The 23,978-nt window shown below is 52.8% G+C and overlaps 2 protein-coding genes across 8 annotated transcripts in view; both read right to left on the reverse strand.

Annotated features, from left to right (window-relative positions):
• The window catches only part of NR2E3 (nuclear receptor subfamily 2 group E member 3), a 33,515-nt gene extending 20,406 nt beyond the window's left edge, over positions 1-13,109 (reverse strand). For 3 of the 6 annotated variants that reach the window (XR_012516082.1, XR_012516083.1, XM_010340281.3), the window contains exons 1-4: positions 1,220-1,878; positions 961-1,064; positions 652-873; positions 318-493 (exon numbers count right to left, since the gene is read on the reverse strand). Coding sequence is in view for 4 of the 6 variants with exons in the window: in XM_010340281.3 (XP_010338583.1) it covers positions 318-493; positions 652-873; positions 961-1,064; positions 1,220-1,494 (777 nt within the window). In the remaining 2 variants the exon portion in view is untranslated. Of the gene's footprint in view, positions 1-317; positions 494-651; positions 874-960; positions 1,065-1,219; positions 1,879-1,929; positions 2,091-5,785; positions 6,025-8,067; positions 8,188-9,386 lie in introns of those variants that run through there. The other 3 variants (XM_074392729.1, XM_039469451.2, XM_010340284.3) reach the window with 3 other exon arrangements.
• Positions 13,110-17,378: 4,269 nt separating this feature from the next.
• THSD4 (thrombospondin type 1 domain containing 4) overlaps positions 17,379-23,978 on the reverse strand; it is a 669,073-nt gene continuing 662,473 nt past the window's right edge. For both annotated transcript variants that reach the window (XM_039469071.2, XM_010340286.3), the window contains one exon: positions 17,379-23,433. In XM_039469071.2, coding sequence (XP_039325005.2) covers positions 23,291-23,433 — 143 coding nt within the window. In that variant the 3' untranslated portion in view covers positions 17,379-23,290. The remainder of the gene's footprint in view (positions 23,434-23,978) is intronic.

The following is a 23,978-nucleotide window of genomic DNA, read 5'->3' on the forward strand; positions in this document are numbered from 1 at the left end:
CAGGACTTAAGAAGACCCTGGGAGCCATAGGCACTGCCTTCAAATCCCTGGTCCCTGTGGGTCCCCAACCATCATCATCTCCTAGGTGTGCACCCCATCATCCCTGCCCGGAGATGCAAGCTCCCCCACCGTCACCATCCCTGAGATGCACTCCTGGCCGTTGCTGACTCAGATGTGTGTCCCCGGCTACTCCCATCCAAGCTGTGTGTACTTCCATTCATACTGGCATGGGGATGTGCCTGCCCCGTCTGGTTGACTCGAGTGGACCGCCTGACCCCAGCTCAGCCTAGCTCCCCAGCAGGCAGGCCGGATGGTACCTGATCCCGGAAGGGCAGGCTGGAGAACACGGGCAGGTTCTTGGCCCACTTGACGGACATGAAGAGCAGGCGAGCCGACGTCTCATGGATGCTGTCCAGGCCACAGGGGGAGGAGGAGGAGAATGGAGAGGAGGGGAACTCAGGGTCATTGCTGGTGACATCGATGTTCTCATCAGCTGTTGGAGGAGGAGATTGTGACCTTAGCACCTGCTTCTTGGGAGGTGACAGGGAATGCTTAGGGCCCCGGGAGAGTGAGGATCAAAGTGAGGTGCTGCAGCCCTGCTGTGACCCGGGAACCCAAGCCCTGCTGCACCCCCAGCCGCTCTCCACTTACCATCCTCTGGCTCCAGCTTAGCACAGGTCTCGGCTGTTATAAGGCTGGCCATGAAGTGGTGGCCCAGGGCTCTGGCTGCAGTCATGGGCATGGGGCCCCGCGGGCTGGGCCCTGCCGGGGCTGGGGGAGCCACCAGGGGCTCCGGCTGGGGCTCAGAGTTGGACTCCATGCTGTCCAAGCGGACCTGGGTTGTGCTTCGGGGCTGGCGCTCGTTCTGCACGGCTGGGGAGGCAGAAAGGGTCAGGACCATACTCCAGACCCGCTGCCCATCTCTTGCCATGTCCCCCCTGGGTCAGCCCTCTGCCTCACCATCCTGGTTCATGCCCGCCTGCAGGCACTTCTTCAGCCGGCAGGCCTGGCACTGGTTGCGATGGGCCTTGTCCACGGGGCACATCCCTGCCCCCACCTGGCACCTGCAGGCAAAGGGGAGACCCCGGGGGTCAGCGTCCCTCCCAGGCCCTCAACCATGGGTTTGGACATTTTTACCCAAGCCACTCCTCCTCTGAACGCTTGCTCACCCCTCCAGAACCCCTCAGGGGCAGAAGCCCAGCAGGGCCCACGCCCTCACCTGTAGATGAGCCTCCGCCGCACGCTCCTCTTGAAGAAACCGCTGCAGCCATTGCAGGCGTAGATGCCATAGTGCTTCCCGCTGCTGCTGTCTCCGCACACGCGGCACTGGAGCGAGGGGCCCACGCCTGAGGGGCAGGGGCAGGGCTGGGCCAGGGCAGGGCCACACGCTCCCCTCGTGCCACAGGTCCCTTGCCCAGTCCTCAGGCCCCGCCCGCCCTTATTTGAACCCACCGAAGTGGGTCTCCCGTCCGAAGTGTCTCCTTCCTGGTACATCTACATACACCCCAGCTCTCACCGTCATTCCCTGACCTTCCTCCTCCCTCCGTGGCCAGTTTTCAGCGAGAGTCCAAGCCCTGGCTCCACATCCCCAGCTCCCATTCCTTCTCTGTGGGTGGCATCAGGCTCCATCGTCCCACAGAAACCTTCTTGTCAACACCACGAGGCACCTCTGTGCTGTGAAGCCCTAAGAGACTCCTCTGTTCTTTCCTGTCCCACCCGCCGGGCCGTCCTGTCCTGTCCTGTCCTGGCTCTGCAGCCCACCTGCCCCGCCCCCCATCCCCGTTGCGCTGTGTTTCTAGGATTCTGGGTTTGCCGGCAGGCTACCCCACCCTTGCCCACAGCCGCTGGGGCTGGGTCTGACTCGCTCTGGCCCTCATCCAGCTTCCCAAGGGCCCAGACCTGACCCCCGACCTCCAGGAGAAGCCATACCTGTTGGATCCTCCCCCAGGCCCCACCTGCCTGGAGACTCCTTCCTGGAGGCAGCCCCAGCCGCAGGGGCAGCTGCAGCCACGGTGGAGCTCATCGGAGCGGGCCTGGTCTCAGGGTTTTCCTGCGGGAGACCTGGGTGGCTGAGCCGAGCCCAGCCTCTGCCTCAGTCCATGAAGCTCTGTCTCTCTGTGCCTGCGTCTCTCTTCTCTCTCTGCTCCTCCTTCTCCCTGGCCCTGGCAGCACCCTCTGCCTTTGTCTCTCTCCTGTCTCTGTCTCTCTCTGTGGGTCTCCGCCTCTCCTCTCTGTCTCTCTGCCTGAACTCTGTCTGAACTCAGGGGCTGGCCCCAGGTCCCGAAGCCCCTCACAGCAGAGGCTCTGGCTTGAGGAGATTTCTCCCGGGGCAGCCGCTGGACGCAGTTTATGATCCTCTTAATCTTTACTGTCTCCACAGGGGATCAGCCGGCCACACCTGCAGCCTTACCAAGGTGCCCGGGAGCCGGTGCCTCCCGCTACCCCATGCCGGTTCCTGGGCTACCCAAGGTCCCCAGGGCCCTCCTACCCTGTGTGCTCAGCTGTTCACCAACCTGTGCCACGTCTCCAACAGGGGTGTGAACTCCACTTCCCCCAAGGACTTTGTTTTTTTTTTGAGACAGAATCTTGCTTTGTCGCCCAGGCTGGAGTGCAATGGCCTGATCTCAGCTCACTGCAACCTCTGCCTCCCAGGTTCAAGCGATTCTCCTGCCTCAGGCTCCCTTGTAGCTGGTTACAGGTTAGCACCACCACGCCTGGCTAATTTTTGTATCTTTGCTAGAGACGGGGTCTCACCATGTTGGCCAGGATGGTCTCAATTTCCTGACCTCAGGCGATCCGTCCACCTTGGCCTCCCAAAGTGCTGGGATTACAGGTGTGAGCCACCGTGCCCGGTGTCTCTCTCTCTGTTTTTTTTTTTTTTTTTTTTTTTTTTTTTTTTTTTTTTGGAGATGGGAGTTTTGCTCTGTGGCCCAGGCTGGAGTGCAGTGGTTCGATCCTCGTTCACTGCAACCTCCGCCTCCCAGGTTCAAGCAATTCTTCTGCCTCACCCTTCTGAGTAGCTGGGCCTGCCATCAGCCTGGCTAATTGTTTAGTAGAGACAGGGTTTTACCAAGTTGGCCAGGCTGGTCTGGAACTCCTGACCTCAAGTGATCTGCCCACCTCCGTCTCCCAAAGTGCTTGGATTACAGGTGTGAGTCACTGAGCCGGGCTGGACTTCAAACCTTTTGGAGCTGCTTGGCGTTCCTCCAGATGCGAGCGTGTGGCCTGTGTGTGTGCCGGTGCCTGTTCGGGTCCTACTGAGGTGCTCCCTTTGGGTCCTAGGTAGATCTGGCTCTGCCCCCCAAGTTCTCACTCCAGTGCCTTGGAAAGGGACTGCTTGGGGCTCACGATTTGAGGATCCAGCCCCCCTGGAAGGTTAGCAGTCCCCAGATGGCACAGAGTATGCTTCCAGAACTGGTCCCGTAGGGTCTGAGGCTGGCCTGGACCCAAGAGGCCCGAGATCCCACCTTGGAGCAAGCCCCAGGGCCCCACAGGGAGAGTGGAGAGAGCAGAGACAAACCCAGTTCAAGTCCCTTCTCCATCACGGGCCAGCCATGTGTCCCTGAGAAAGTGACTCGACCTGTCTGAACTTCAGCTCCTCGCCTGTAAAACGGGATGAGGGAAGCACCTGTCCTGTGGGGTATCTGGGAACTAAAGACGATGGTTCCGGAAGTACTCAGTGAGAACGTAATAAATGGTGCATGCGGTTGATCCTGCTATTCTTCTTGTGGTTATTGAGATGGTCACACTCAGCAGCCTTTTCTTGCCTGCTCCTCCACCCCCAGCCCCACTTGCCAGCCCCCTCCCTGCTCAGGACAGAGCTGAAAGCCCCTGTTGTCCCGGAGGGGACCGCTTGTCCCCAGCAGACCTGAGCTCGTCTCTGGGTGAGCTGGGGTTGGGGGGTGGTCCAGCCTCAGAGCCGGGGGGGAAAGGGAGAGAGCATGAAACTTCTAGAAGGATCATGCAGTTAAGGGGACAGGGGCGGGGCCTGGCCCTTCTGTAAATGGGGTTAACCCTCCCTGTGACAGAGAAGCACTATTGGGGATTTGGGAAGTCAGCTCGAGGGGCTTTGCGGGTAATCCGCTTTCTGGGGCCTCAGAAGATCGGGGCCACCGGGCTGTGTGCTCTCACCTGCCCTCCTCTCCTCCTTCCTCACCCCTCCCTTCCTCCTCTGCCAAAAAGCCCCTCAGGACAAGGTCTCCAGCTCCACCTAAGACGGAACCCAGGGCATCCTCTGTGAACTTGGCTGGCCACTCCCTCCTTCCAGAAGCTGCTCTTTCCCTTCTCTTCTGGAGCACGGGTCTCTGCTTTGAACTTGTCATGGCCTCCATGTACCCAGAGGCCGGTCCCAGCAGCCCTTCCCACCCTCTCCTCGGACAGCCTCACACACACTCACGGCCTCGGCGGCTCCTGCCTGCCCCACTGCCACAGCTTCCCCCAGTAGGCCCACCCGAGTTCCACTGTGGAGTCCAGCTCCACCCGCCCCAGACCAACCCACCCGCAGTTTGGGAGGCCGCCTGGAGCAAATGTGTGCAGGTTTGAAAATGCCTAAGGCTGAGACCAAGGATCTCAGACTCTGCTGGCCAGAGCCAAGGACAAACTGATGACAAAGGCACATCAGAGACAAATACAAAATTAGCCGGGCGTGGTGGCGCACGACTGTAATCTTAGCTACTCGGGAGACTGAGGCAGGAGAATCGCTTGGACCCAGGAGGCAGAGGCTGCAGTGAGTCGAGATGACGCCATTGCACTCCAGCCTGGGCAACAAGATGAAACTCCATCTCAAAAAAAAAAAAAAGGTGAGTTTCCTCTGAGATGGAAACTCAGGACAGCACTACGTTGTCGCGGGGGCCAGGGACTGGGAGGAATCAGTGATGGTGGCATCACCATGCAGGTGTTCCTTGTCATTCAGAAAGCTTGCACGCGGAGTCCTCACACAGATCCTTCAAACCTCACAGCAGCCCTGTAACGCACACTGGATCTGACCTTCCTAGCCTCAACTCACAGGTGAGGAGAAACGAAGTCAGAGAGGTTCAGTAACTTGCTTCAGGCAACACAGGCACTGATGGAGGAGGCTGGGGATGGAGTTGAGGATTTCGAACTGCACCTGGTCCCTCGTTCAGCTTTGCACCAAGACACCCTCCCAGAAGGGGCAGCTGCCTCCTTTGGTTTCAACAGCGGGAGGAGCTGGTGCCCTGGGAGGGAAGATGAATCTGGAGAGGGAGCGTGGCTGTGAGGGAAGAAGACAGGGCTGAGGGGTGGCAGGTAGGGTAACGTTAACGAAGGGTTTTTTTTTTCTCCCACAAATTGAGATAAAGAAAGATATTTTTGGAACACAGCTTCTTTTAAAATGGGAGCTACAGAGGAGCAAGAACCTGGGAGAGAGGTGGAGGCGGGTGCACCTCTGACCCTGTCCCTTGTCCAGCATCTCCGGAGAGACACCTGCAGGCCTGAGGGGGCGGCAGCTAGCAGGAGAGGAGGGGCAGCCTGCGGGGAGCCGGGGCTTCAGGGCAGGTCCTTCAGAGCCTGGCTGTGTGCCCTTGGGCAAGTTACTCTGCCTCTGAGTTTCATGCTCTCTGAAATGGGGAGGATGGTGTTCCATTGGGCAGCTGTGGTGGGATTAAAGGACATGAATTGAAGGGACAGGGCAGATGGAAGGGAGGAGGCGGGGCCAAAGCTGGTGGGGGCAGCAGGCGCAGGGGAGCGGCTGGGCAGTGCTGGCTTTGCCCCTCCTGCCCCATCTGCCCAGTCCTTGACCATCCCTGAAGGCCTGTCCTGGACTCACCTCCTCCAGGCTGCCCGCCCTGACTCCTCAGGCCGCCTGTGCTCTCCGGATGCATATGTCCTTAGGTTGCACCTCACTCCAGGTCAACTTTCTCTCCTCCATCCAGATGGAAGATTCCAGGGAACAGGCTTAGAGTCTCGGGTTAGCTGGGCATGAGGATCCCACGGCGCTTCATGGACAGAGAATCTGTTTTCAAACTTGTCTGTATCTTCCTATATGCTATAGTGGGAATGTATTACCTAAAATGGCAAAAACAAAACAAAGCAAAGCCACACAAGAAACCCAGTCCCATCGAAATCCCCCCTGCTGTGTTTGACCTGCCCATTTTCACGCTGTTTATTTTGACTGTATTCTGTCACTCCATCACTCGGATGCCAGCTAAAGTCCTCTCTGAGCCCGGCCCTGGGTTCTTCGGCAGGTCAGGCTGGCCAGAGCTGTGCCTTATGCACCATGCCAGGGGAAAGGAAGCCGAAGCCCAGCAGGGCCTGGTGGCTGGCGGGGGGGCCGGTCTCCCTGATCTGTGATCACCAGCTGCTGGGGCAGACGCCAAAGGATTACTCAGCCCAAAGCCCTGAATCTGCTGACTAAGCTGCCAGAGGCCACCTTATCACTAATACAATTATTCCCCAAGGGGACAGGTCAGCAACTTCCTCTGACTCCCAGGAGGCCTGAGCTGGGTGGGGGTGGAGTGAGAAGGCGTGATAGAGCCTGCAGGACTGACCTTCCCCTGCACCCTCAGGCCCTGGCAAGGAACCCTCTGCCCTGGCCTCTCTAGGGACAGCGACTCTTCGGTCTGCTTGTTTGGGGCAAGACTCAGTTGCAATACTGGGTCCCGGGAATAGGTCTTCCTCCAGGATTTCTTTTCTTTTTTCTTTATTTCTTTCTTTTTCTTTCTTTTTTTTTTTTTTGAGACGGAATCTTGCTCTGTTGCTTAGGCTGGAGTGCAGTGATGAGATCTCAGCTCACTGCAACCTCTGCCTCCCGAGTTAAAGCAATTCTCCTGCCTCAGCCTCCAGAATAGCTGGGATTGCAGGCATCTGCCACTATGCCCGGCTAATTTTTCTATTTTTAGTAGAGATGGGGTTTTACCATGTTGGCCAGGCTGATTTTGAACTTCTGGCCTCAGGTGATCCACCCACCTTGGCCTCCCAAAGTGCTGGGATTACAGGTGTGAGGCACTGTGCCCGGCCCTAGGAATTTTCCTCCCTCCCTCTCTCCTTTTCTTTCTTTCTTCCTTCCTTCCTTCCCTCTCTTGTTCTTTCTCTGTTTTTGAGAGAGGGTCTTAATGTACGTAAGACAGAGTTCAGTGATGAGATCACAGCTCACTGCAGCCTCAATCTCCTGGGCTCAAGCAGTCCTCCCGCCTCAGCCTCCTTAGCTGGGCCTACTGGTGCACACCACCATGCCTAGCTAACTTTTATAATTTTTCATAGAGACGGGGGTTCCCTATCTTGCCCTGTCTGGTCTTGAACTCCTGGGCTTAAGTGATCCTCCCGCCTCAGCCTCCCAAAGTCACTACGCCTGGCCCAGGATTGATTTCTTAAACAGTCACCCACCCCCACAAATTCCTGTCCACCCCCCCCGAATTCCTGCCCGCCCCCCACCCCTAAGTGTCTTCACCTTGTTCAAAGAATAGCTGTGGTGAGCGCACAGGCCCTGGAGCTGAGGACTCAGCCATTCACTCCAGAAAACTATCCCTTGGAAAATTTCACAGAGATTTAATTGTCTGAATGCGCCCTGCAGCAATTTTGTAGACAACTGGCTAAGTAAGCCATACTCCCTCGGTACTGTGGAATGCCAGGCAGCCACTGCCACTAGTGGTGTTCCTGTATTCCTTTACGTGGACATATGCCCACAACGTCTCAACTTCAAAGCTACTAACAAAACAAACTTGGATAGTTCGATTTCATGTGGCCCAGGGGAATTTCTGGCTGAAGATCATGGGACGCCTTTCTCCTTGGCAGGACCTAAATGAATGAAAGGTTTCTCTTTCTAGAGCAGAGGCGGAAGGTGTGGGGCTCGGGGAGGCAGACACCAGCGGGAATGTTTCTCAACAAAGCCTCTTTCTTTACCTTTCAAGATAACATTTAGAAATGATCAGATATTCCCCTGCAGTTTCCCCAGCCCTTGGCTAGCAAAGTCTTTTTACCCTTGAACTCTTGAAGGCCTGAGCAGAGATGGCGGGGGCCCTGCCCATCCTGGGATAGGCAGGCAAAAAGCAGCCCTTCTGGAACCTGCACCATCTGCTGCTCCACCCTGGGTCACCCCTCCCTCCTTTGTACCTGGGATGACTGATGGGGATGACTCCAGGTTAGCTTGGCCTGGCTCCCGGGCACCATGAGAGGCGGGCGGTCTCAGTTCTGCAGCAGAGCGGTCACCAGACACCACCGCAGACATTCTTCCTACAGGCAGATATTTCTGTTTCACGGGAATGTTTAATAACATACATGTATTACAGCTCTATTGTGGATAAAATAAAATTCTTTGTATTTTTTTTTTTTTTTTTTTTTTGAGACGGAGTTTCCCTCTTGCTGCCCAGGCTGGAGTGCAATGGCGCGATCTCGGCTCACCGCAACCTCCGCCTCCTGGGTTCAGGCAATTCTCCTGCCTCAGCCTCCTGAGTAGCTGGGATTACAGGCACGCGCCACCATGCCCAGCTAATTTTTTGTATTTTTAGTAGAGATGGGGTTTCACCATGTTGACCAGGATGGTCTCGATCTCTCGACCTCGTGATCCACCCGCCTCGGCCTTCCAAAGTGCTGGGATTACAGGCTTGAGCCACCGCGCCCAGCCAAATTCTTTGTATTTTTTAAAAAAGAATGGCTAATTTGAAACCAATATTACCTATAATAATGATAGCAAATATTGATAAAGAAATTCAGTGTTTGTGTGAAAATGAAAAGCTTGCCATGCTTTTATCTTCTCTTCCTCTTCACCCAGGGGGAGGACCCAGATGTCTAGCAGCTGCTCAGGCCTCAGCCTCGGCTGCTTGGACCAGCTGCAGCCCCCAGCACAGCGGGCCTGCCTTCCACCTGCTGCACAGGTATAAACCCTTTAGTTGCCGGGCCATGGACAGATCTGGAGAACCTGGGAGGGGCCAGGACACCAGGGGCAGCGACCCTCCACGCAGCCTCCAAGGTAGCTGGGACCACCGCTGTGCACTGTGTACTTCTGTGGACGTTTGGAATTATTTTGAGGATAAAATGTTTAAAAACCAACATGTACAACTAGAATATAGTAACGGGTTATTTAGTTTGTTATGACAATGGTCTTGTGGATATGCTTAATTAAGAAATAATCCTGCTAGAGATATACTCAGGCATTTACAGGAGAAATGAGTTAATGTCTTGGGTTTGCTTTTAAAGACTTTGGTGAAAGTTTTTGTTTTTCAATGAATGAATGAAACGAGGGAGTAGAACTGAGGACTAAAGTTGGTGGTGGTTGATGTGGGTAACGGGCACATGGGGGTCAAGGACGTTTTCTCCCTCCTTGTGTCTGTGATTGAAATTTTACATAATAGAGAGTTTAAAACACGTATACACATACCAGCCGCCTAGGTGAACAACGAAACAAGAGATGCGAGTGATGACTTTGGACTCACCTCTCGCCTGCCTGGCTTCCACCCTCTTCATTCTAGTCTGTCTTCACTGCCCGTCTTTACCTTTTCTTGCAGCTTTGGAGAAACGAAACTGAACCGGGTGACTCGGGGGCGGGGGAACAGGCGGGCCAGGCCCGCACACCAGCGCCCCCTCCTGGAAGGAGAAAAGCGCAGCGCTTGGGGCGGCGCCAGGCTGCGCTTCCTCTCACCTCCAGTGCTTCGCGCCAGTCTACACCCGGGGCTGGCTGGGCTCGGAATGTCCTTTCCCGTCTTCTCCATCGGACGCCTCCTCACACTTCAAGACTGGCTCCAAGGTCTCTCCTGAGAGCAGACGCTCCATCATGGCTCCCCCCATCCCAGGCCTATCAGAAACGATCTTACTCCTTGCTGGTGATCACCAGTCTCCTCCCATCCGCACGGAAGCTTCATGTCGATCCTGTGTAAAGGCTCGATTTGACACGTACGAGGAGCCTGATAATTATTTGTTCAGCGCCTAAGCGGACGGAAGCCAGCCCCGGTCCCGGCAGCCTGCGGCCTCTGCTCTCTGCCCTGCCCGAGGCGCGGCGGGCACCTCTCGGGCATCCTCCCGGGAGCGGTTCCAAGCCCTCGCGGGCCCGCACACCCTCGGCCTCTGGGGCCGTTCATTCTACCATGAGAGGTTTAAAATGTATTTTAATAAAAGGCATTTACCTGGCCACAACCGAAACGGGTCGAAGCAATGAGCTACTCGGTCCCAGGCCTTTCCAGGGCGCCCCAAGAATGTCCCATTACCCAGAGAAGCAGCCGCCCCGGGGATGAGACAGTGGTGTCCCCGGCGTGCTGGGTGAAGGTGCTGGGAAGCGTGGGTCCCTCCGCGGTCTCTGCCGGGACTCCTCTGCTTTCGTCTTTTTCGTAATTGGACGGATTGTTTTTGAAGTTTTTTTCCTCTCCCTAGAGAGTGACAAGTGGTTGCAGGAGCCTCAGGTATGAGACTGTGCGTCATTAGCTGGGTGGCCTCGGCCAAGTCTCTTCACCTCTCTGGACTGTTACCGTGAGGAAGTCGTGGAGCTATGAGGCGACCTTCACGTCTGGGCGAAGGCAGAGGACGGAATCGAAGTACCTCTCCAGTTCTCGCCCAGATCTGATCGATTGTACCCAGAATCACAAAATAGCAGGTAGTTGGATCCACTTGTAATACCCTGAAAGGCCACAAGAAAGCAGTGTTACTCCACGAGAAAAGTGTGGCCTGCTCTGCACCATTTCATTTCCCAATTTCTAGCATAAAGGACTTGAGAATTTCTTCTTTGGAATTGCAGCAAGTAAACACTTCACCAATACTCCCTTGCATTTCCAGGCAGAGGATTTAAGCTCTTACTAAAGAACCCCAGCCGTTCCCTACAGCGTTTCATGCACAACTTTGCTTTATTCTCTCGAAGCACCGTAGAGGGGCTGAGCGACTGTCAGGAGACCATTGTCTAACGCGGAGGTGGCATTCCCGCCCCCTGGGAGTACCGCTCCATTGTGTCCCGATACAATGGCTCGTGTGTGTCAGAGCTCTTGAGATATGGCAAACACCCAGAAAACAGATGCTGAGTGGAGTGGATGTTGGATTTGTTGAACTTAATCACAGTTGGCATTAAAATATACTGTGTCCTCTACAGAGGGATTCCCGTGTTCCCACAGGAACTGTTGAGATGAGTGGAAAGGCTGGAGACAGACGCTTTGTCTATGATTGGTTTCCTGTATTCTAGAAGTGTTTGCCTCAAGGCCCAGATTCTCAGGATTTGGGGAGCAGTGAGCAGGAAGGGCACTGACTGAGTCAGGCGTGGAAGCAAGCCTCAGGTGAATCCTGGTAACCTACCACGGATGAGGGTCTCGCCATAGAAAGATGCGATTCTGCACGCAGACCTGCTGGGTCAGGAACCCCTGTCACGGTACACTTGGCTGGTAGGAAAAGCAACCGGATTAGGCAAACCTGGCCCAGGCAGGCAGGATGTGTCGTAAGCAGTAGACGCTAGGAATGGAGGCAGGGTGACGTGGAGGAGCCAGGGGTGTCCACTTCTCGTGGCCCTGCCAGTCAGGGGAGCTGTAAAGGTACCTGGAGGAGGTGGTACAGAGCTGATGACTGGGGTCACCTGGCAGAGGGTGGGAGTGACGATCAAGAGTGCATGGCCAGGCGTGGTGGCGCACACCTGTAATCCCAACACTTTGGGAGGCCGAGGCAGGAGGATCACCTGAGGTCAGGAGTTCGAGACCATCCTGGCCAACATGGCAAAACCCTGTCTCTACTAAAAATACAAAAATTAGCCGGGTGTGGTGGTGGGCACCTGTAATCCCAGCTGCACGGAGAGGTGAAGCAGGAGAATCACTTGAACCTGGGAGGTGGAGGTTGCCGTGAGCCCAGATCATGCCACTGCACTCCAGCCTGGGTGACAAGACAGAAACTCCATCTCAAACAAACAAACATGAAAGAAAAGAAGAGTGCGTGGCTGGGTGTGGTGGTTCATGCCTGTAATCCCAGCACTTTGGGAGGCTGAGGCAGGCGGGATCGCTTGAGCCCAGGAGTGTGAATCAATCCTGGGCAACAAAATGAGATCCTTTCTTTACAACAACAAAAACCCATAACAACAAAAACAACAGTGAGCCGAGTGTGGTGGTGCCCAACTGTAGTTTCAGCTACTTGGGAGGCCAAGGCAGGAGGATTGCTCGAACCTTGGGAAACTGAGGCTACAGTAAGCTGGGATTGCACCACAGCCTGGGTAACAGAGCAAGACGCTGTGTCAAAAAAAAAAGAAAAGGAAAGAAGGCAGGAAGAAAGGAAGGAAGGAAGGAGAGAGCGTGTATGCCCTGAGCCCGAGAGCCAGAAAACTCGTTTGGACACAACCCTGCGTGCTGTTCCTGCGGTGTGCTGACCACCAGCATAAAAGAACCGGACATTCCTGAACCCTGGCTGGACCATCCTGTCAGGGCCTGTGCATGGAGGAGCACTGGTGACCACCATGAATGGCCTGGGCAGGTCACAACTAGCTGTTTGATACCTTGATGGCCTGCGGCAGCCAAGCAGTGCTCAGCCCTTCCTGAGTGGGTGGCTGGAGGTGGAGCACCAGAAAGGCGGCTGTGAATCGCCCCAGGCAGCACGCTGTTGGTTAGTTATTCCAGTGTTGTGTGCACTTGAGTAATGCTCAGGTAACTTTTAAGGGAAAATAATTATTTCACTGCCCTCCAATGTTGAATTTAATAACGTTTAATTATAATATTATGGGTATAAAACTAAGTAGAAGGGGTACACGTAACTGTATAATCAAAATGAAATTGCTGATTAAATCCAAACACAACTTCAAAACACAGAGGTAAAACCAAGAACTTTGGTAAGATGGAGAATGCTTTGCTGAAACCCAACTGCTCCTTATGGCACAGATGTAGGAACTTATCAGATGGTGCAAGTTCTCATGGGCTAGGCGGGTAATAACAATGAACTCGAAATTAAGAAATAAAGCTAATTCTTCCCATATTAGCTCAGCTCGCTGCATTTAAAGCAATACTACCTGAGTCTGCTGCTGGAATTAAATGTGGTGTTGAGATAGGAGGTAATAAAGACATAAATGAGGAAACTCTACGTGATGGTCAGGCATGATATGCTGTGATTCCAGTACTTTGGGAGGCTGAGGCAGGAGGATTGCTTGAGCCCAGGAGTTTGAGACTAGCCAGGACAACATAAGAAGACCTTGTCTCTATGACGAAAAAAAAAAAAAAATTAGCTGGGCGTGGTGGCACGTGCCTGTGGTCCCAGCTACTCGGGAAGCCGAGGTGGGAGGATCGCTTGAGACCCAGAGGTGGAGGCTGCAGTGAGCTGTGATCTTGCTGCTGCACCTCACTGCAGCCGCTCCAGCCGGGATGAGGTGGTGAGACCCTGTCTCAAAAACAAAAACAAAGCAAAGCAGAAAACATGGATAAGGAGTGGAATATATGTTCCGCTCCTAAAAACACAGAATAAGGCCAGGCACGGTGGCTCATGCCTGTAATCCCAGCACTTCAGAAGTCTGAGGCGGGCGGATCACCTGAGGTCGGGAGTTCGAGTTCAGCCTAACCAATATGCAGAAACCCCGTCTCTACTTAAAATTAAAAATTAGCTGGGCATGGTGGCGCATGCCTGTAATCCCAGCTACTCAGGAGGCTGAGGCAGGAGAATCGCTTGAACCTGGGAGGCGGAGGTTGTGGTGAGCCGAGATCGCGCCATTACACTCCAGCCTGGGCAACTAGGGTGAACCTCTGTTTTTTTTTTTTTTTTTTTTTTTTTTTTTTTTTTTTTTTTTAATTCTCATGGAAAACTTGAGACTCCTGAAGAATACCGTTTTATTAAATTCTCTCCCCAGGAATGGGATTGTTAAGTGAAAGGCTATATTCAGCTTCACGGCTTTACCCTCCAATGCTAATGGTTTAACCCAGGAAAATAGGTGATTTGTACACAGCCAAAGCAGCTGCACGAATCCACAGCTGACACCAGACTGCTGGCCTCAGTCGAAGCCTGTTGCTGCTCTGCCCAAATCCCTTACCGGCCGCTAATCTCACTCAGAGTGAACCCCGAGTCTTTCCCTGGACCCCAAGTCATCTGACTACGCCTCCTCCCCTGCTTCCCCTTGTCCTCCCAGATCCTGAACACCCCGTCCACGCCCCGGCTGCCACTTTTGCACATTTCTCTGCCCTATCAGGGACACCCCTACCCAGGCATCCACGTGGCTGGCTTGTTCCGCCCCCACTAACCATCCTAGTTCAAACTGCAGGTCCAACCCTGTCTCTGCCTCTCCTTATCCATGTTTGCCGCTTTGCTTTTTGTTTTTGTGACGGGGTCTCACCACCTCATCCCGGCTGGAGCGGCTGCAGTGTAGTAGCAAGATCACAGCTCACTGCAGCCTCCACCTCCGGGTCTCAAGCGATCCTCCCACCTCGGCTTCCCGAGTAGCTGGGACCACAGGCATGTGCCACCATGCCCGGCTAATTTTTTCTTTTTTTTTTTTTTTTCTGATAGAGACAAGGTCTTCTTATGTTGTCCTCGATAGACTCAAACTCCTGGGCTCAAGTGATCCCCCCGCCTCAGCCTCCCAAAGTGCTGGAATCACAGCATATCATGCCTGACCATTACGTAGAGTTTCCTCATTTATGTGTTTATTTTCTGTCTCCCTCTTTAGGGTGGAGGCTCCCTGGGGACAGTCTTATGCCACCTGGTTTACTGCTACATATTCAGTGACTAGCACAGTGTCAGGCACAGGGTAGATGCTCAATTAATATTTGTTGAATAAATGAATGAGTGAGAGTCGGGAGGCATAGAGGCAGTTGAGATACAGTGAATCCCAAGGGAGAGTAGCTGAGTTCTGAGGCAAACAGGACTCAGAGTTGGGAGCAGGCTGATGTAGACTCATATCCCTTCCCTTGAATCTGGGCGGGCCTATGGTTGGCTTTGACCAATAGAACAAAATGGAAGTATCGTCTGAATGATTGATACAACACGTACGAGGTCAGCGTCTCACAGCTCCCACCACACGATCCTCCTCACAACCTTCTATCAACAGAAAGAGCCTGAATCACTCTTGACTTGCCTTAAAATGGCCACAAAGAAAGCAGCAGTGCCTCTGGCTCTTCTCAATGGGGCCAAACTCGAGAATTAGCTTGCAGGACCCACACCTGGATGGAGAACCTGAGGATGGAAAGGGCTGGAGTCACCAAGAGTGACAGCTGCATTGCAATGGTGCTTCTCTCCTGCCTCTTGCCGCTACCAAGGCCCATTGGTGGCTTTCCAGTGTGCCTCCAGGACAGGCAGGGGACAGGGATGACTGCCCATCCCCAGGCTCAGCAGGCCCTCTGAGGTCACTGAGGTGGGCCGGGTGGTGGAGTGAGTGAGAAGTGTGAGCCTTTCCCTAGGTTACCGTGCCAGGGGTTCCCGATGCAGGAGGGGTACGTACGCCCAGGCCTGAGAGATCTGGCGGCTCTCCCTTCCTTCCTGTTGCCTATGCTGCATCCAGAGAGACCCGTGAAGAGGCCACACGGAGAGGGAGAAGCAGGGAACAGGGTGGCAGAGAGGCCCGAGGCTCCCTTGGCAAACCATTCCAACCATCTCAGTCTGAGTGTCATCAGACCTGCGTGAATAGCCGCCTGGACAGTCCAGCCCCGGCAGTTACCGGTGGGTGTGTCCCGGCCACATTCTTGACCCAGAGAATGGTGAGAAATAATACAATGGCTATTTGTTACAGAGCAAGAAATAACACAAATGGGGACATTACCTGGGCAGGTCGGGTGCGTGCAGGGGGCACGGTGCTGGGTTCAGGTGAGCCACAGGCAGGGAGGGTGGCAGACGTTCTTCTGGTGGCACCATCGGGGCACGGGTGGAGGAGCCGCCACTTCTGCTGTCTGGGTGACAGCATTGAGACTGACACTGGCATCAAGTTCAAGCATATTGGATTCTTCGGGTCCCGCTGGACCTCGTCGGCCCGCCTCTAAACAGGATTGACCCTGGGCTGAGAAGAACAGAATTTTGGAATCCACGTATAAAAGCAGGATGTAGAAACAGAGGTGGCTTCTGAAGCGTTTTCCCTGGAGGCAACAGTGTGTGTGTGTGTGTGTGTGTGTGTGTGTGTGTGTGTGTGACTGCGTTTCAGTGCAAATGTATGCCTGAATATGAGTGTGTGCACGTATATGAGTGCATGTGTGCATGTGTGTGAGTGCGGGTGTGTGCACACGTGTGTGTATGAGTGTTTGCGCATGTACTTTATCTTGCTTACCTATACTTGGAAACTGAATGAGCACCCATGTGATCCTTATCAGGAAAATTTTAAAAACACAGCCAAAAAATCGTTCTTTCTCCCCATCCCCCTTTTGTTCTGTATTTCCACTTCCCACAACTTTCTATTTTAGAAAATTGCAAACCTCAGAGAAGCAGTATAATGGGCATCACATACCCTTCCCCAATATTCTCCAGAACACATCTTACCTTATCTGTGTGTGTGCTCTTTCTCCATACACACATGTGCGCGGGCACACACACACACACACACACACACACACTCACTTTCAGTGACCCATTTGAAGGTAAACAGATCATGACCTTCCTAGGCACTGCAGGAGTGTGTACTCCTGTTGGGCCAAACACCATCCTCAGTCCAAGAAGATTTACATGGATTCAACGATGTCATTTTTTTTTCTTTTGAGACCGAGTCTTGCTCTGTTGCCCAGGCTGGAGTGCAGTGGCATGATCTTGGCTCACTGCAACCTCCGCTTCCCAGGTTCAAGAGATTCTCATGCCTCAGCCTTCAGAGTATCTGGGATTACAGGTGTGCGCCACCACATCTGGCTAATTTTTGTGTTTTTAGTAGAGATGGGTTTTTGCCATGTTGCCCAGGCCGCTCTCGAAGTCCCGGGCTCAAGCAGTCCATCCACCTCAGCGTCCCAAAGTGCTGGGATTACAGGCATGAGCCACCATGCCCAACCAACAATGTCATCTTAAATACAGTTTATATTTAAATTTTCCCTTTCCTAAAATGTTTCTTACCACTTTTTTGGGGGCCTTTCTTTCCCTCTTTTTTTTTTTGAGACAGGATTTCACTGTGTCACCTAGGCTGCAGTGCAGTGGCTATAACTTGGCTCAAAGTTTCAAAGTTAAAGATGGAGCCCCATCAAACCAGCAGAGTGTGTGTCAATCTGTTCTGCACAATGTGAGTACCTGGGGGAGACTAGTGGACATTCATGCCACTGGGGGCAGTGCACACGCCTGAGGACTTCCCTTTCAGCTTCTCAGGGGAGTCTAACGCAGCCTCACACAGGACCCATGTAAGCAGGTGGGCTCGTGTTCTTTCTGTCTAAGGCACACCTTGTTCTCTTACCTGCCCGGCTCCCCCTCAAGCACCCAAAGCCAATGTCTACAAGCCACTGACCTCTAAAGGGTCTGGGTCTTCTTTTTAGAGGGGACTATTTGCAGGAGAACAGAATGTGAATGAGCCCAGAGAAAGCACAAACTTGTCAACAAAGCAGATATTTCAACTGGTTTATTGTATCTTTACAATAATAAAAATAAATTAGTCACACACAAAAATAGTTGTCATTTTTGCTGAGAACAGACCATATTTACTCACATAATTCACCTTCTATCCTTCACCTGCTTACGTAATAATTTAACATTCTGAGGGGGCATGGAGGCGATGGAGTCTTTAGTGGGTTCCTTGCTCCTGGCTGTGCAGTTCACAGGCCAGCCACCCGCCTTGGCCCCAAGTCCCCAGGAGGGACAGTGGAGGTGTCAGGACAGTAAGTGCTGCCACTTCCCTCTCAGCCACTCCCTGTCCCTGCCAGCCACCTGCCTCATCCACAGCTCTAACCAAGCCTCCCGAGCAATTGACGCTGCCAGTCCAAAAAACGGCACAAAGCAAAGAGAAAAGGGGTGACGCTCTCCCATTTCCTTCTCCAAATATCTGTGGAGGAGGGGAAGGCAGATTACATGAGTTTACATATCATATTTAAGATGAAAAAGGGGCAATCAGGTTCAGGTACAATGCTCCCTGAATGAGTCGAAAAGCAGAGGAATTGATACTTGATCTTAAGCCCTAGGGAACTGGACTGATTTGCATACTAAACAACTGTAACTACGGACTGAGAGAAAGACATCACTCGGTGCACAGCGACGCTCCAGGAGGCTGGGTTAGTACGGCCAAATGATTTCACACAAATGTGGATTGCATATGTAAATAAATACCTATCAGGTCCCTTTAAAATTAACACATTCTAAATAATAGAACTGTTTTCGTGTATGACTCATTCTGCAGATAGAGTTCAGAATACGTATTTCCTATAAACATCTTGTATTTACAGAGAACAAAATAATAAGTTATAACAAAGTATATCCTTCTGTCAACTGAGTCATAGGGAGGAGTCAAGGCAGGGGCTGTTAGTTTTGTGTAGCAGGTGGCTTCCCTCTCGCAAGACAAAGGGCTGAGAAAGCTGGCTGGAAGTTTTCACCATCCTGTGGCCACTTCTCCTCAGCACGATGGACACCGCCCCCACCCCACCACTATCTGCTGAAAAGAACAGGCATGGGGGGTAGTTCAGGGTGAAGGGAGTTACCTTGCCCCTGCGAAGGTGCAGGAACCCAAGGTGAGCTGAGAAAGTGTGATGGTGTCTACAGGGCCCTAGGTGAGTCATGGCTCTGATTCCACTGCAGTGAGTGGCCCTGGGCAGCCCCCTGCCATCCTGCTGCTTGGTTACTCCTCCATGCAGAAGGCGGCTCTGACCAACTTGCCAGTTTCTCTGAGACGTGAGGCCACATTCAGCTCAGGGTTTCAGTCCCACAGTGGACTCCCCATGGCTGATAAGGGGGCAAAAGTCAGAAGTGGAAAAGCACGAAGCTATGGACTTGCCCTCACAGACCAGACGAATCACCTAAGACTTTTCTACTTATAGATGCCCCTACGCCCCACCTGGGGAGGGCCCTGGGCATCACGCTGCCCATCCAGATGCCTGAATCCCCTCTGCAGCATCCCTGACAAACGGCCTCCACTGTCACCTCCAGTGATGGGTGGGTCACCACCGACCAGAGTCCCTCTCTCTCTGGAAGGCTTCAGCTTGTGACAAGCTGGGTCTCTGCGGGACCTAAACTTACCTCCCTGTGGGTTTCCCTCCTGGTCCTAGGACAGCTCTCCCTGTGCCCAAGTCCCTTCTCCAGCCTGAAGGTTCTTATGAAGTCCTTCCTGCTGTATCTGAGAATCTGAGCCCTTCGTCAGGATGGGGATTTGATACGCTGATGTTACAGATGATCAGTATTCTTCTTAAAGCGTGGTTCTGGCAAATGCAAACAAAATGTGGTATGACCTTCACCACTGTGCTCTCCTCCCGTAGCCTGCCTGTCTGTGGGTCCATCCCACTTTCTTGACTCACACTGAGCTTGGTCAATTGAAATTCTTGTCTCTCTCCAACCTTGTATTTATCTACTTTTTTGTTTTATTCTAAATATAGGACTTTATGTGGATTTCTGGTGACTTTTTAAGATTCAAGTTTTATCCTAGTCTCGCTGGTCTTTCTGGAACCTGGATCTGTCACCCAAGCCATTAGCTCTCCAGCTTCACGTCATCCATAACGTTTTGTGAGGAAGGCATCTATGCTATTTTCCCATCTAAACCACAGTAAAATGTTTTATATGGCAGGAATCAAATACTAGTCTCCGTCCACCAGGCTGATAGAGATTACGCAGCCTGTTTTAAGGGAAGTCATGCTTCTTTTTACCATGTATATTTATGTCTTCCTCCTCATTAGAAAATTGATATTCCAACTCTAAAGTGGCTATCCTAATGAAAAAAAAAACAAAAAAAAAACCCAAAACACAACACTGGTTTAGAAAGGTCCTGGTAATATCTGGATTTCTCTCTCTGCCACATAACTTGATGAAAATACATCAAGCTCCCGTCTCCTGTTTTCTATCCCTTTGTAAGTTTGTAAGTTCATTGTTTTTAAAGCAAAGAGTGCTGAATGTTAACCACTTTGAGAATGAGCAGATGACACGTACTCAAGAAAAAAAGGAAAAAAACCTCCAAGAACTCTGGGCCAGAGAAGGTAAAGGGATAGGTGGGGACAGTGCTGAGAACCCTTGTCATGCTCTAGCTCCCTGGGGGCAGGGACAGGCCGCCCTTGCTCCCCCTGGGGTCCCCAACAGCTTGCAGGCAGCAGGCACTGAACATGCTTTCACGGAACTGAACTCACGCCCTCTAGTGGCTGACTGGCTTTACAGGCTCTTTTTGCTTTTGTTTTTGTTTTAAGTTAGTATTTCTTAGGCCGTCCCGGTGAGGGTGGAGAGGATCGAGGATCGACTGTATTAAATGTCCGTTGCCTAGGCTGCAAGAGGCACCATTGCCTTTTCCAGTGACTGAAAGTAAAACGGCAAACTATTTTTGTTTGGACTTTGTTGCTTTTTGTGAGGAAACCAGGTAACAGCTTTAATTCATCTAATTTTAAAATTCAGAGCAGGACATGAGGTGATCCAGTACACAGCCCCGCCCCCCACAAAAAAAACCCCACTCAGTATTGAAATGTAGATTTCAACTCCGCATGATGGCCAGTTAAGGGAACACGGGAAGACCAAAAAGAAGACAGCAGTGGCAGAAAGGAGAAGGGGAAATCAATGGGCCCTAAGAAAGGAGAGAGAGACGCATGTGGAGGGAGACGGCCGCCAAAAGCTGGGGTTTTGTTAGATCCTCTCCCCAAGGAAAGTTACCCCTGGAAATCCCCAAGGCCCGAATTGTGTGCATCGTGCTAGGGAGAAGGACATTCAGATGCTGAAATAAAAAAACCAGGGAATTAGTAAAAGCTGGATCTCTAAGGCAAATACAGGGATCAAACTCCTGTTCTCATCATCTATAACCTCTCCAGAGACGAACTCCAAGAATAGCTCAATGGTTTGTTGGAAAAAAAGAACAAAGAGACCTTTGGTGTATGTACTTTCTCCCCTGGGGAGACACGGGGTTGATCCATTCACTCCTCTTCAACTGCACGTTGGCAGGCTGGCCATTCTCATGGAGGGTCATTCTCCTTTGCGATAATGGCTAGGTAACCTTCAGGAGCCACAGGACACGTCAGACATCAAAGAGACAAAGCCATCACTGACCCAGCCCGGCCACGAGAATTCCCGAGTTGGAAGAACCAGGGTGTTCACCTCCCACTCAACAGAAAATTCCCTCTAAGGACAGAGAGCTCCCTTGCAACGTGAGGGCCCTTGCATCCGGTGGGTGGCTCTGATGACTAGAAGGTGTTCCTTTAACTTGAGCTAAATCAGCCTTTCTCTCTTCCACCCACTGATCTTACCCTGCCCTCCCGCATGAAAAGGAAACCTCTTCAAATGATTGGCCTGCTGGGCAAGATCTGAGAGCAGCCACAGACAGGAACGCCTCCCCTCGTGACTAGAAGCAAAACAAGTAAGTAGCAGGTGGGGAAGAGCAGGCCCTGGACGGCACCTGTCAGTACGCTCGGCCTCTTGTCTCTTCCCTCTGTCAGTCTGGGAGCCTGGGCCTCTGCCAGGTCGCTCATCCACAGGAGTTCCCAGAGAATCGGGAGAGATGGGGATGCGTTTGGGAAATGATGCCTGGGGCTCCCCAGAAGAGAAGCTGGAAAGCTGCCCACGGAAAGGCCAGATAGAATTTCTAAAAGCCCCAGGTTAATGGAAGCGTAATGGGCACGTCCGGACAGGCTGCCATATTGCTTTCCAAAGCTGCAAACCATCATCACAGGAGCCGATCTGTCAGCTGAAAGGGCAAGGCGGGGAAACAGTTTGCTACGAAGCCAGGCTTGCTTTAAAAGGGACATAGGCCCTCCAGGACCGTAAGGTAAGTTTTCTGTAAGTTTACAATTTGTTTAGCTTGCTCTTTTCCTTAATGGGTAAAATAGACATCTGTTCCTCTTAACTGGTCTTTCAGAGGGTCCACCTTTCAATAGACACTGCCTCCTCCTTCAGACCTGCAGCCTCTGGAACTGGATCGTTGGGGGCAATGAATTGGAAGAGATGGGGAGGGGTCCACAGTGCCTTGTCCCGGGCCAGTTTTATTCACGCAGATCTTGCTGCGAAAGTCTGGGGGTGGGGGGTAGGCACTGTGAGTCCTGGGGGCAGGGAGGAATTGTGGCCACAGAGAGAAATCCATCAACAAAACCAGAAAGGCCAGAAGGAGACGTCTTCTAACACAGCAGCATTCTGGCTGGGACAGTCTGGCTGGACCCACCCTGGGGATGGTGAAGGGTATGGGGGAGGTGGCTAAGGCAGGGCAGAGCCCAGGGCGCAGAGCTGTGTGCTTCAGGAGTCAGCTCTGCGGTGGGGCCAGAGGGACCAGAAGGGCCTTGGCAGGATTCCCTTGGGAGGAACAGCATTTGGAGTGGAGTCAGAAATTCAGGCAGTCACCTGGTTCCCCCGATGGCTTTCTAGTCTCACGGACAGTTTACCAAAGCCTGCAGAGTCCTGTAACTAGGGTCTGTAACTTTGCAGAGAAGGGAAGGTAGGAATAGATGTCCAAAGCAACTGAGTGCTAGGATACAGACTTGGCCAGAAAGACTTCAGGGGCCTGGGCTTTGTTTGGATTCTGGGAAACTTCTGAGCCCCCCACCCCGAGACTTGGTCTGAAATGAAGCCACCACCCTTCACACCTAAGGACAGCCCCTAAGCTGGTATTGGTAGATGACTGGGGCAGGGACTCAGCTTTTCCACTGGATGGGTGAATATACCTGGCAGGTCAATTACCTCAGTTCAGCCTCAGTTTCTCTGTCATTAAAATGCAGATAATGAATCACCCCCTACCTCTCATTCCGGGTTGTGGTGAGCTGCTAAGGAGCTAGTCTCTGTGAGTATACCTGCTAAATAAAGCACAATAGTCATGTGAGATATTTGTGTCATACGGCAGGAAACAGTCTAATGTCGAGAATGAAAACAGGCACAGCTGGGATGAGGTCACAGAGGGACGCACACGTGTCAGCAAGGCTTAGAGGGGCTCTGGGTTGGGGACACTGCCTCCTTGGACTCTCCAGGGAGCTAATGTTAGAAAGGCCAGTAGCACCATGGACGGGGTGGCGCTCAGGCAGTGGCCCATCTGCTGACTTGAAAGGTGCCAGATGGGAGCAGGGCTGAGAGCTCCATGCACTTCCCGCTGCTTGGCTTTCAAAGGACACCATTAGCAGGTGCCAGGTCCAAGGAGGGGATCATCAGTACATGGTGATGCTTAAAGGACCAATTGTGGCTTTCAAACATCCTGTGTTCAAAACCCCTGGGTACCATGGGTGCATTCACTGGAGGCAGGGGTGGTGACTAAGTGGCTTGGCAGCGCCGGGGCCAGGGGGCCCATGATGGAGCGGCAGCCAGCCAGGCGCACTGCGGAAGCCCCTGGGAGGGCAGTGATGCTGCCCTACTGATGGGTGCAGGGGTGTTATCTGCTCCCCAGGAAGCCCGTCTGCCTGTTGGCCACACGGGTGCAGGAGGCGCAGCAGGCCGTCTTGTAGTAGTTGTAGACGCAGAGTCTGGCTTGGACCACCACGTTGCAGTTGAAGTACTTGTCCTTGCAGTTTTCATCTGCAGTGGAAGAGAATGAACAAAAGCCTCCCTGAGCACAAGAGGCAGCCTGGACTACCGGGAAGAGAAAGGGTTGTGGCTGCGGCTTTAACTCCTGTGCTGCTGTTTATGACCTGGGTGAGGTGTGAATGCGTGCCAACAGCACACAGATTTTTCTTTCTTTGTTTTTTTGAGACGGAGTCTACCTCTGTCGCCAGTCTGGAGTGCAGTGGCACGATCTCGGCTCACTGCAACCTCCACCTCCTGGGTTCAAGTGATTCTCCTGCCTCACCCTCGCACCAGCACGCCCAGCTAATTTTTATATTTTTAGTAGAGATAGGATTTCACCATGTTGGCCAGGCTGGTCTTGACCTCCTGACCTCAGGTGATGTACCCGCCTTAGCATCCCAAAGTGCTGGGATTACAGGTGTGAGCCACCACGCCTGGCCATCTTTCTTTTAAACATTATAAGGGAAATAGGTATAGAGAAAAAGTTACTGAACTGTGCCTCACTTGACTCTGATTACTTCCTCCTTCATCCTCGTCACTCTAGAGGTAATCAGATG

The sequence above is a fragment of the Saimiri boliviensis genome, chromosome 2 (assembly GCF_048565385.1).
Source record: "Saimiri boliviensis isolate mSaiBol1 chromosome 2, mSaiBol1.pri, whole genome shotgun sequence".
Lineage (NCBI taxonomy): Eukaryota > Metazoa > Chordata > Mammalia > Primates > Cebidae > Saimiri > Saimiri boliviensis.